The sequence below is a fragment of the Ruditapes philippinarum genome, unplaced genomic scaffold, assembly GCF_026571515.1.
Source record: "Ruditapes philippinarum isolate M1 unplaced genomic scaffold, ASM2657151v2 ctg6046_1_1_1_1, whole genome shotgun sequence".
Taxonomy (NCBI): Eukaryota; Metazoa; Mollusca; class Bivalvia; order Venerida; family Veneridae; genus Ruditapes; species Ruditapes philippinarum.
In genome coordinates, this window is record NW_026854767.1 from 50,631 (window position 1) to 62,618 (window position 11,988).

Here is an 11,988-nt window from a genome sequence, read left to right on the forward strand (position 1 = left end):
TTGTAAGAAAAACTTGCCACAGTCCTGTCATCAATCTCTTTGTATTCCTGCTTATATTCCTTAAAATAATTATGGTTACCCTTTTTGAACTTTGAAATCACACAAAAAAATGCATTACATAGAAATCAGTGTTCCGCAGTTGACCTTTTCACTCGACATACCGCCTTTTATCAGTAGAATGAACATTTACTAGATTGGTGTAAGTCACTAAATCTTTATCAGCAGAAAAAGACCTGAGCATGAGCTAAGTCTCTTAGTAGATTTTGCAAAGAGGGTACCGATATGTATATGAACCATGGGGTATGTCTTAACTCATATCATTTCTCCCTCACCATTGCCTTATGTGGTGTATATAGGAGGAAAGCAGTCAGCAAATGCTTGAGTAAGTTGTTTTTACAGTTTTATTTCAAAACTAGATGTCACAAACTTATCAAAACAATATTCATATTGATAAACAAATATATGCCATTTGATAAAATCAACATTTTGAATAAATTATATAGAAGCTATTTAATATCACAGATTTACACATTTAACAGTTTTCACAATTTGATGCAGTTTACTACACAACGAAGAAGTCATCCGTTAACACACGCGCTTAGTCATTAATAAACGTCACGCTAGATGATGACACATAAAATGACGTCACGTCAACGATTCTTTGCGTCACAAAAGACAACACTAATTTTTTCAGTTATTTTGAACTATCTTTTGCAGATCGGAATCCTCGGGCTTTTACGAAAACCTCAACAAAGAATCATGCCAAGAATCGAAAACCTAAGTTAAAGATCCTGGGCGTATTCTATTGAAATGTAATTGTTGTTGCTGTCAACATTTGATATAAATTTACAATCGCAACTACTCGGCCCTTTCCGTCAGTCTTCGGGTTAATATTATAGATAATAGCCGAGGCAGTTCCGAATGATAAATTTATTGTCGTCGTCTGGTCATTTGAAGCCAAACTGCATTGGCAGGGGTCAGTGATGGCCGCAAAGCTTCTTTTATTGGAATCTGAAATAAATAAAATGAATATCTTATTATTCTGAAAACATATTAGGATTATTACTTCAAAACAAAAAAAAAAACAAAAACAAAAAACTTTTTGAAACGCAAAAATAAAGTAGAGTTAATATTATCTAAATTGAATTATATAATAGATTTGTGTTAAAAAAACTATGTTGTACCTCTGTATTTTTGCATGGCATTAGTGTGTACTTTCTCAAAATGTTGATTATTGCTGTTTTGACTTGTATCTTGGCTAAATGTTGACCCGGGCACATTCTTGGACCCTGACCAAAAGGAAGAAAGCTGTATTGATGACTGTCGAGTCGGTTTTCTTTTGAGAATCTGAAATAAGGTTTAGAATCACATAAATATGATGTTTGTATAAAACGTTTACAATTATTCGTTTATAAACTCAAAACCAATGGGACTTAAATCTAAATGAATGGAAAATTCTCTAAAACATTTTTTTAGACATGTACATGTTATGTACTCTTCAAATAATAGCGCCCTCTATGTTTGCCTTAATTAAATGTATACAATTATTCATTTATTATCACTTTGATCTTGACAGTCAAGTCTTAATGGATAAAAACTCCCTAAAATTTCTCGTAGGCATTGGTGTATAAATTCTTAAAATAAAAGCGCCCTCTATCTTTGCCAGGAAGAGTATGCTACTTTATAAGCTTATATAAGATACCATATCAGTTTCGGATAACCTCTGGCATTTACCAATCCTACTTGAAAATGAATATACTGAAATTGAGACTACCTTGTTGCACCTATTGAATTATAGATTAAAAATGAAATTGATATGTGATAAAAATATTTACCTTTCCGGAATGAATTTTTCAGGATGTTCAAATAAGTTCTCGTCCATATACATTGGACTCGTCATCACTCGGACTACCATGCCCTCCTTGAATGTCACGCCCCGAATTTTACAACTTTCAGTACAGACACGGGAAACCCTGAAGAAAAAAAGAAAACTGCTTTGAATGGCATACAGGTGAAACTTGTACGATTTGCAGATGAATTATTTATCTACATGTTAAGCAACTTTTAAATTTGCAATCAACTTGCAAGATAATGAATACGAGTAAGTATGAATATTGGAGGCCTAATGTTAATTAAGTGAATTAGAGCTGATATTAACAATTACTTTCATAAAACTTCATATCTTACCCTGGAGCAATGGGATGATGTCGGTATGTCTCGTTGAAGAACATGTCAAAGTATTCCATGTCTTGAAATGATGTCAGTGGGATATTTCCATCCTATATTAACATATATAGCATTGTAATTATAAACATTATATATAATATTTTCGCTCGTTAATGGTATATAAGATAAAATGTTTTTTCTGAATTAAAAACAATGCTATAAGAATTCACCTTCATTAACAAATGCATTATCAAATCTACATCTTGGTGTTAACACTTGTAAAAAATTAAAACTTAATTACTTTTTAGACTATGTTCATGAAAAATAACATGATAAAATAATGATATACAAATTGTTTTAATCAATAAGAATTGAAAAGTCTCACCTTTCCGCAAAAGCTGCAGATTTCGTCGTAAAGTTTTTCTTGGCAATCCTGATTGCAGGCAAGTTCATAAAGGATGAACTGTATAATCGCCGTCGTCGTGGAGTAAATCTCGCTCAATAGTGACAATATATGAGCAATTGTCTCGTCGATAGTCAAGCCCCGGCGGCCGAGGCTTCCGTCAATATCCCGAAATAGGACTTTGGAAGAAAGGAGATATGATAGCAAACTTTCGTGGTCATCGTCATTTAATTTATTGTTGTTCTGAAAATAAAGAGAGAAATATTGACTACCGTATATACAGATGTATATTTTTTAGGAATTCCGTCTAACACCTCGTATCAGTTCGACAATGTTCGCAGATTTCCGTATAGAGCGTTTAATTGACATGATGATGTGAACGTTGTGTATACTTTTTAAAGTCACGGAATTTGACGAAATATGGCGAATTCCAACGAACATTTTGTATAGAAAATTTTACGACTTTTTTAGAAATGTAAAGAAAATTTTCTAGCATTACATTTGTTAAAAGAAAAAGCACATTAATACGTTTCTTAAATCTTTATTTTTCACGTGTGTTAGATATGGTTAAATATGTTTTTATGAATACCATGAATGTTTCTTTTATAAAGTGCTTACCTGACCGTCAACTGTACTTGTAAGGTATTCTCTAAGAATATCTACGACTTTTTCATGGGATACTTTATGGGCTGTATCTGTCAGTTGTAGAAGTGGAGTAAGAGATGGAAATAACCCTGAAAATAATTATACCATGATAAACTTATAGGACATTTAGTATCGAATTTAAAAGGTTTTTAATTTATTTGAGAATAATAAGTTTTTTCCGAAACAATAAAAAAGTGGTAACTTTGATGTAATATTATTACGAAAATTATAATTATAATTTCAGTGTAAAATTTTTATTTTTTCGTTTTATCTCAAACATACAAAGTGAATGTTTATATCATAGTAAGACTTCAGCCTATTGCTGTTATACTGTCTTTAATATAAGAATGACTAAACATAAATAAGAAAAAAACTGTTCAAAACTTCAAATTTTGATATGGACAACACTACAAAAAATTGTTCGTACAACGCATTTGATTAAGAATAATTTGTACTATTATTAGTAATTCGACGGTCTAGTGCTATAAGGGCGTAAATGCATTTTTGCAAGTTTCGGGAAATTGAAAAAAACTGTCTGCAGACTTTGATCCTTTTTCAATCATGGTAAAATTTGGGACACACTTAGAAAAACTAATATCAACTTTTTTAAAACATTTTTTAAATTAAAATAACCCACCACCATAATAAAAATTCACAAAATCCGTATTATGCCCTTTTAATATTTACATTTTTGTGCATCAGCCAATAATTCTAAAAAGACGTAACTAGCAGTTTCGCTCTTTAAAATTGTTACTCGGACTTGGCTAAATAGGGCGTAACTACCATATATGCCCTTTTAGATTTTAGTGTATTCATTAATTATCAATACAATTCGACGGTCTAGTGCTATAAGGACGTAAGTCGTACTTACGCCCTTTTTCATGTTTTTACGCCATTCGAAGCAGAACGTCATCGCGCACCTGCTGACTAAATATCTTAACTCTAGCATTTAATTTGGCTTCAATATCGAAGAATGATAGGTAGGGCGTAAGTGCATCGAGTCCAAAAGGAAAATTTTATAAGGGCGTAACTACACCATATCTACACCGTTCTCAAATTTTATAAGAGCCTAAGTAGTAGTTAGGCCCTTTTAAGACTTTGATACGTTAGTTCAAACAGATAGTCAGACAGTCACATTTACGCACGTAAGGACTCAATGTCACGAGTCAGGGACATACCTTGACACATTTTAAGGATACGCATTGTAGATAAGGGGGTCCAAGGTCTATTTCCCGTGGAAAAAAAGTTGACAAAAATCATTTGAGTCATCGTCTATGAATTAAATCAAAGTTTAATTACTTTGCATCCGATTGAATAACTGAATCACTAGAAATATTGCATTTCAAACAGGCGCTTTGCATGTTTCGTAATATAAAGGCCTCTAGTTGTACCTATCTATAGTCAGGTGGGTGTGGGAGGAATATCCCCTCCCATAGACCCCAGAAATTTCCAAAAAAGGAAGCAACGGTATTGCATTAAATTGTCTTTATAAACATTCAAAGTTTTGTAATGTTAAAGAATGTATATTCTACCCCTACAGCTTCATGTGGCCAACAAAGAAACCTGAATATTTTTAACAAACGTGTCTTTTTGCAGTAAAAAAAACTTTAGGAAGCTGACAAAATCCACACCTCGTCTGTGTGAGAAATCATTCTGAGATGACAGGAGACATCGTGCATGTCAAGCTTGTAAAATGGCCGAAAAGACCCAGATTACATAAAAGCTAATATTAATAATTTGTTTCATGGGAAAACTGTTAATTAAACTTATTTAGATAAAAACGAAGGTTATTGTACATTGGGCTATTGGACAAACACTGTGTGAATGGAATAGACAATGGAATTGTGACATAGAGTTCAGACACTTTAATGTTAAATACAGTTGACATTGCCTAGTCATAATGTCGTTGATCTAAAGTTGATTGTTAATTACAATAAAATTTGAATTTGAAACTGTTAGCAGTAAAAAATAGTGTATTCTTTCAAAGTTTCAAGTGCTTTTAAGCTTGTATTTGGCAGTTTGTATTAAAGTAATTCAAAATTCCTGGGTACAATATGTATACATGATATACATTGATTCGATGATTATATTTCATTGTGTATTCGATGATTATATTTCATGTGTATTCGATGATTATATTTCATGTGTATTCGATGATTATATTTCATGTGTATCTTATATATATCATTCATTCATGCCTCAATATAGAAAAAAAGATTTTAAGGTCAATTTAATGAAAACACAGTGACTATTCTAAGTCATATAATTATGTAACATTTTAAAATCAAGACTTTTAGTATTGTTTTATTTATCTGTCATGTAACCTTCACATACAATGTCATAGGTTTAAAGACTAAAGATAGTTTAAAACGGTCACTTATTACAATTCATTATTGTTATAGATACAAACAATTGTATAATTGTATTGATAATTAATGAATACACTAAAATCTAAAAGGGCATATATGGTAGTTACGCCCTATTTTAGCCAAGTCCCGAGTAACAATTTTAAAAGAGCGAAACTGCTAGGTACGTCTTTTTTTAAAATTATTGGCTGATGCACAAAAATGTAAATATTAAAAGGGCATAATACGGATTTTGTGAGTTTTTATTATGGTGGTGGACTATTTTAATTTAAAAAATGTTTTAAAAAAGTCGATATTAGTTTTTCTAAGTGTGTCCCAAATTTTACCATGATTGAAAAAGGATCAAAGTCTGCAGACAGTTTTTTTCAATTTCCCGAAACTTGCAAAAATGCATTTACGCCCTTATAGCACTAGACCGTCGAATTATACAATTGTTTGTATCTATAACAATAATGAATTGTAATAAGTGACCGTTTTAAACTATCTTTAGTCTTTAAACCTATGACATTATATGTGAAGGTTACATGACAGATAAATAAAACAATACTAAAGTCTTGATTTTAAATGTTACATAATTATATGACTTAGAATAGTCACTGTGTTTCATTAAATTGACCTTAAATCTTTTTTTCTATATTGAGGCATGAATGAATGATATATAAGATACACATGAAATATAATCATCGAATCATGTATATCATGTATACATATTGTAATCAGGAATTTGAATTACTTTAATACAAACTGCCAAATACAAGCTTAAAAGCACTTGAAACTTTGAAAGAATACACTATTTATACTACTAACAGTTTCAAATTCAAATTCTATTGTAATTAACAATCAACTTTAGATCAACGACATTATGACTAGGCAATGTCAACTGTATTTAACATTAAAGTGTCTGAACTCTATGTCACAATACCATTGTCTATTCCAGTCACACAGTGTTGTCCAATAGCCCAATGTACAATAAACTTCGTTTTTATTTAAATAAGTTTAATTAACAGGTTTCCCATGAACAAATTATTAATATTAGCTTTTATGTAATCTGGGTCTTTTCGGCCATTTTACAAGCTTGACATGCACGATGTCTCCTGTCATCTCAGAATGATTTCGGTGTGGATTTTGTCAGCTTCTAAAGTTTTTTACTGCAAAAAGACACGTTGTTAAAAATGTCAGGTTTCTTTGTTGCCACATAAGGCTGTAGGGGTAGAATATACATTCTTTAACATTACAAAATTCTGAATGTTTATAAAGACAATTAATTTAATGCAATATCGTTGCTTTCTTTTTTAAAATTTCTGGGTCTATGGGAGGGGATATTCCTCCCACAACCACCTGACTATAGATAGGTACAACTAGAGGCCTTTATATTACGAAACATGCAAAGCGCCTGTTTGAATGCAATATTTCTAGTGATTCAGTTATTCAATCGGATGCAAAGTAATTAAACTTTGATTCAATTCATAGACGATGACTCAAATGATTTTTGTCAGCTTTTTTCCACGGGAAATAGACCTTGGATCCCCTTTTTCTACAATGCGTATCCTTAGAATGTGTCAAGGTATGTCCCTGACTCGTGACATAGAGTTCTAACGTGCGTAAATGTGACTGTCTGACTATCTGTTTGAACTAACGTATCAAAGTCTTAAAAGGGCCTAACTACTACTTAGGCTCTTATAAAATTTGAGAACGGTGTAGATATGGTGTAGTTACGCCCTTATAAAATTTTCCTTTTGGACTCGATGCACTTACGCCCTACCTATCATTCTTCGATATTGAAGCCAAATTAAATGCTAGAGTTAAGATATTTAGTCAGCAGGTGCGCGATGACGTTCTGCTTCGAATGGCGTAAAAACATGAAAAAGGGCGTAAGTACGACTTACGTCCTTATAGCACTAGACCGTCGAATTATTAGTTAAGTATTACTCTGCTTACTAACAGTAAACTGTATTCTGCATATATAGGCGGTAACATATTTTACCCACGTGACCAACATGGACTGTGCCGCCTGATCATGCTTTACACTGATTGGTCTAAATAATGATCGGATTTGTTCGGACAAGTTGTTTTAAGATATTAATCGTGGTAAGAGGTTAATAAGTGCATACGTACTAGCTAGCCCCCCAGCTTCGTTTTCTGCTGATGCCGACCAATTACTGCAGACTTTATAGTTATAAATAGCTTCTTTGTGTTTTGTCATCTGATCGTCGTCCATATCTAACAGAATTCGGATAACGCCTTCACAAACATAGTTGTTTACTAACCTGAAGAAAATAAATAAATAGATAAATAAATAAACAAATAAATAAATAATAATAAATAAATAATAAAAAATGAATAAAAAAAATAAGGTGTCTTTATTAATTAAAGTTTCGTTATTAATTATTAATTAATTAAGAAATTCTGCAACGAATTTCTGAACTGATTTCGGACATATACGTGACTTTTCATTCGACAATAATGTCACACAATATCCAGTAAATGCCAAGACATTGAAACATAATTAATGTACTAGGTGAACTAAGGGAAAGAAACAACACACCTATAAATAAGTCAAGGATAGGTCCTTGACCTTTGTTGCTAGTGATGAAAGGGTTAACTGTACCTAGCAATCCCCTTTAGTCAATAAGACTAACTATTCATTTTGAATGCTGCTTGAATGCTGTAAATGATTAAATACACAAATTATTTACCGAGAAATGTTCACTGCTTCTACGGATGTTTTTAATTCCTCTGAAATCAGTTCAATCATATTGTCTGATGTAGTTTGCATCTTTTCCCCGACCTGTAAAACAAACAAACTTATATTAAAACACACACACAATATATTGGCCCTCGTTAAGATTTTCTATTTATAGTAACACAAACGTTTCGTGCGTGCGGCTTTAAACCATTTGTCTGGGATTTTTCTTAACAAGAAATCACACTTCACCAGTGATAGTATTACAGTAAGTTCAAATAAATGGCGATAGTGAAAGGAAAGAAAGCACATCTTTCCGAAGTTACCTCTCCAAAAGTGAAAAAGTCAAAATGACGAAATTGATGCGAGCACATCGTCGCATTGCGTCTCTTTTAAAATGAATAATTATTACGGAAACAAACGAATCATTTACTTTATCAGAGATTTAAGAAATGTCTTCAAATATACGCCTAGTCAATTATAAATAATCTTATATTATTATGCGTACATCAATTCTTTTAACGTCAACATAATTACACAATATACAAAAAGGTTGGGCCAAAAGTTTTTGCAACATTATCGTGGGCCCTCCCCTAAATAATCAATTCTATAACATATAACTTACTCTTTTTATGGTTCCCTTTGAATTCAAAATTTTGTTCAAAACCGCTCGTTGGTATTTCCAGTGCTCGCCTTCGATGTCAATCAGTCGCAGATTGTCAGGATAATACATGAAGGGGCGATAACTCTAAAAATAACAATTAATATTTCCTTAAATTAAATGTTGAATTTTAATGTTAATAATGAATAATCAGTAATGCATGAAATAATGTATAAGTTTTGTTCGTTTCTTAAAATGAAAAATATGTGATTGAATTAGAATAAAATAAAATAAAAAATAATGAATAAATAAAAGAATAAATAAAGAAAAAAAAATGGATGAAAAAATTAAGATAACAAGATGTCTATTAAAACTTACAGTGCGGATATGAAATTTTTCAAAATGTCTACTAAGGATATCTCTTGCAAAGTCGGCATCGTTCAGAACTATTCCTGGTCGGAAGCCTTCGTAAAACCTGTGATAAGATGATGAACATGTAATGCGAAAAGGCAAACGCGATTGTAAAAAAAAGATTGTTTTTTAAAAGAATCACCAAATCTGTGATCCAATCTGATAAAGCTTAAAAATCCTTGTAATGCTTCATTTCTTTCTTAAGATGATTAACATACGGAAATTAACGAATTTTTACGGAATTTACCGAATTATCCGGATTTTCCCGAATTATGACGGAATCTAACGAGTATATCAGAACAGAGTACCTTTAGCTAAATGTCATTATGTTGCTAGTAATGTCAATGTATCTAAAATCTGATAATTCAAGCCACAGCTCAATTGTAAAAAAAAAAGTACTTTCATGGAAAAAGGTGTGTGCATACGTCAATGGCAAATCTTACAGTGTGAATTTTCACAAGTTCCGACAAGCCAATGATAATTGGGGAGATGTCTAAAAATAAGTTCTAGATTTTAAAACGTTACTTACCCGTAAACATTTCCGTACTTCTTTTTCCAGTTATTAAACACATCCAATACGTTCTGAAATGAATTCGATTCCAGGTTAAGTTTTTGTTGTACCTTTGTCGATATGCGTACAATAATTAATTCATTTTACATGTATTTCGGTCGTGCTAATGTTTTCTATTGGAAAACCCTTCGGGGACTGACATTATTGTTTTGACAATCCTCACAATAACATTATCATTGTAATATGAAATAATTGGAATATAAATTATATGTCTTTTATTCGATAAATGACGTACTTTTCTGGTGATTTCTTTTTGTTCTATTTATAACAAACTTTTTGTTCTATTTATAACAAACTATTTGTTTTTTTTTTATAGCAAACGTTTTGTTCTAATTATAGATCCTCTAAGACCGCCCAGAATCTGCCGAATTTAAAATATTTTAAACATTTAAACTCGATTGGATTGAGTTTGAAAATGGATGTTTTTATTAAACAATTTGCTATTCGCGCTTTTTGTATTGGTTAAAAGGAAAGGCCAAATTTAAATATGAAAAACAACGTAAGTAAAATTTAATAACATTTGTCATATCTTGGAATGCTTGTTATACAACCCAAAAGAGTAGCAACTGGTGGAAAGAAAGACAATGGAGTGTTATTTTTTTGTAAGCATTCTGGTATCATGTTATGGTTTTACAAAGATATTCGTAACTTCTTATTGATAATTTAGTATTTAAGTGTAGTAACGAAAGAAGTCGTGTGATGTTTGGATCCTTTTTTTCTGGCGTTAACGTAAAAAACATGGCAATAAAAAACATTTATATTTTAATCCAAAGAAGGGACGCTTTTTACCTTTCCTTTAAACTCCAAACACATTGCCAAACACCCACACCGCGGTTTGCCGACCTTTTGGGCACGCCAAAGTTCCTCCAGTGTCGAGTATAAGTCCTTCATATATCTAATAAACATAAATAAGTAAGATATAGAATACAATGGTTCTCACTTATAGCGAACTTGGATATAGCGAACACTCGGTTATAACAAACAAGTAAGATCAGAGTAAATATAAACAGATCTGTAACTTTTGGGTGTTAATTTGTTTGAGTGAAAAAAAGAAGTTTCCTTCATTACTTATCATCCGCAAACACTTTACTCATAAGGTCGTGTTTTTTTTTAAAAAAAACTCTCCCACCCCCTTCTCTGTTTCAGTGTTGATTTTTTCCATAGACTTTATCAGTCAGTGTTCATAGTTATGTGCAAAAACCAATGTGCATTCAGGCGACAGATACAAAAAAAAATTCTTGCACACCTTCGGCCTTCTCATTCCTTTTGTACGTTCTACATGACATCTTATTATTTATTTTGTACTTTTTACATGACATCTTATTATTTCTTTTGTACTCTTTACATGATCTTATTATTTCTTTTGTACTCTTTACATGATCTTATTATTTCTTTTGTACTCTTTACATGATCTTATTATTTATTTTGTACTCTTTACATGATCTTTATTATTTATTTTGTACTTTTTACATGACATCTTATTTATTATTTTTACTCTCTTTACATGATCTTATTACTTTCTTTTTTTTTACTCTTTACATGATCTTATTAATTATTTCTTTTGTACCTTTTACATGATCTTATTATTTATTTTGTACTCTTTACATGATCTTATTATTTATTTTGTACTTTTTTACATGAGTATCTTATTATTTATTTTGTTCTTTTTACATGACATTCTTATTATTTATTTTGTACTCTTTACATGACATCTTATTATTTATTTTGTACTTTTACATGACATCTTATTTATTTCTTTTTTACTCTTTACATGACATCTTATTATTTATTTTGTACTTTTTACCCTCTTTACATGACACATCTTATTATTTCTTTTTTACTTTTACATGATCTTATTATTTTATTTTGCTACTCTTTACATGATCTTATTATTTTATTTTGTACTCTTTACATGATCCTTTATTATTTGTTACTTTTTTGATATCTTATTACTTATTTTTTTTTACATTGAACATCTTATTATTTATTTGTACTTTTTTACCATGACATCTTATTATTTTGTCTTTTCTTACTCTTTAACATGACATCTTATTATTTATTTTGTACTCTTATTATTTATTTTTACCATGATCTTATTAATTATCCTTACTCCTTTTATGACATTCTTTTAATTTTATTTTG

General features: G+C 30.9%; 1 protein-coding gene across 1 annotated transcript; it reads right to left on the reverse strand.

Moving 5' to 3' along the window:
- Positions 1-383: 383 nt before the first annotated feature.
- Positions 384-10,671, reverse strand: LOC132740994 (cytochrome P450 3A4-like). Its single transcript, XM_060729066.1, has 13 exons — positions 10,636-10,671; positions 9,805-9,857; positions 9,243-9,339; positions 8,889-9,011; positions 8,277-8,368; positions 7,696-7,847; positions 3,188-3,303; positions 2,552-2,812; positions 2,188-2,279; positions 1,836-1,973; positions 1,185-1,347; positions 925-1,011; positions 384-840 (listed from the first exon to the last, which is right to left on the reverse strand). Exons 1-12 carry the CDS (start codon positions 10,657-10,659, stop codon positions 931-933), a joined length of 1,392 nt encoding a protein of 463 aa, XP_060585049.1. The 5' UTR covers positions 10,660-10,671; the 3' UTR covers positions 384-840; positions 925-930.
- Between the last annotated feature and the right edge of the window lie 1,317 nt (positions 10,672-11,988).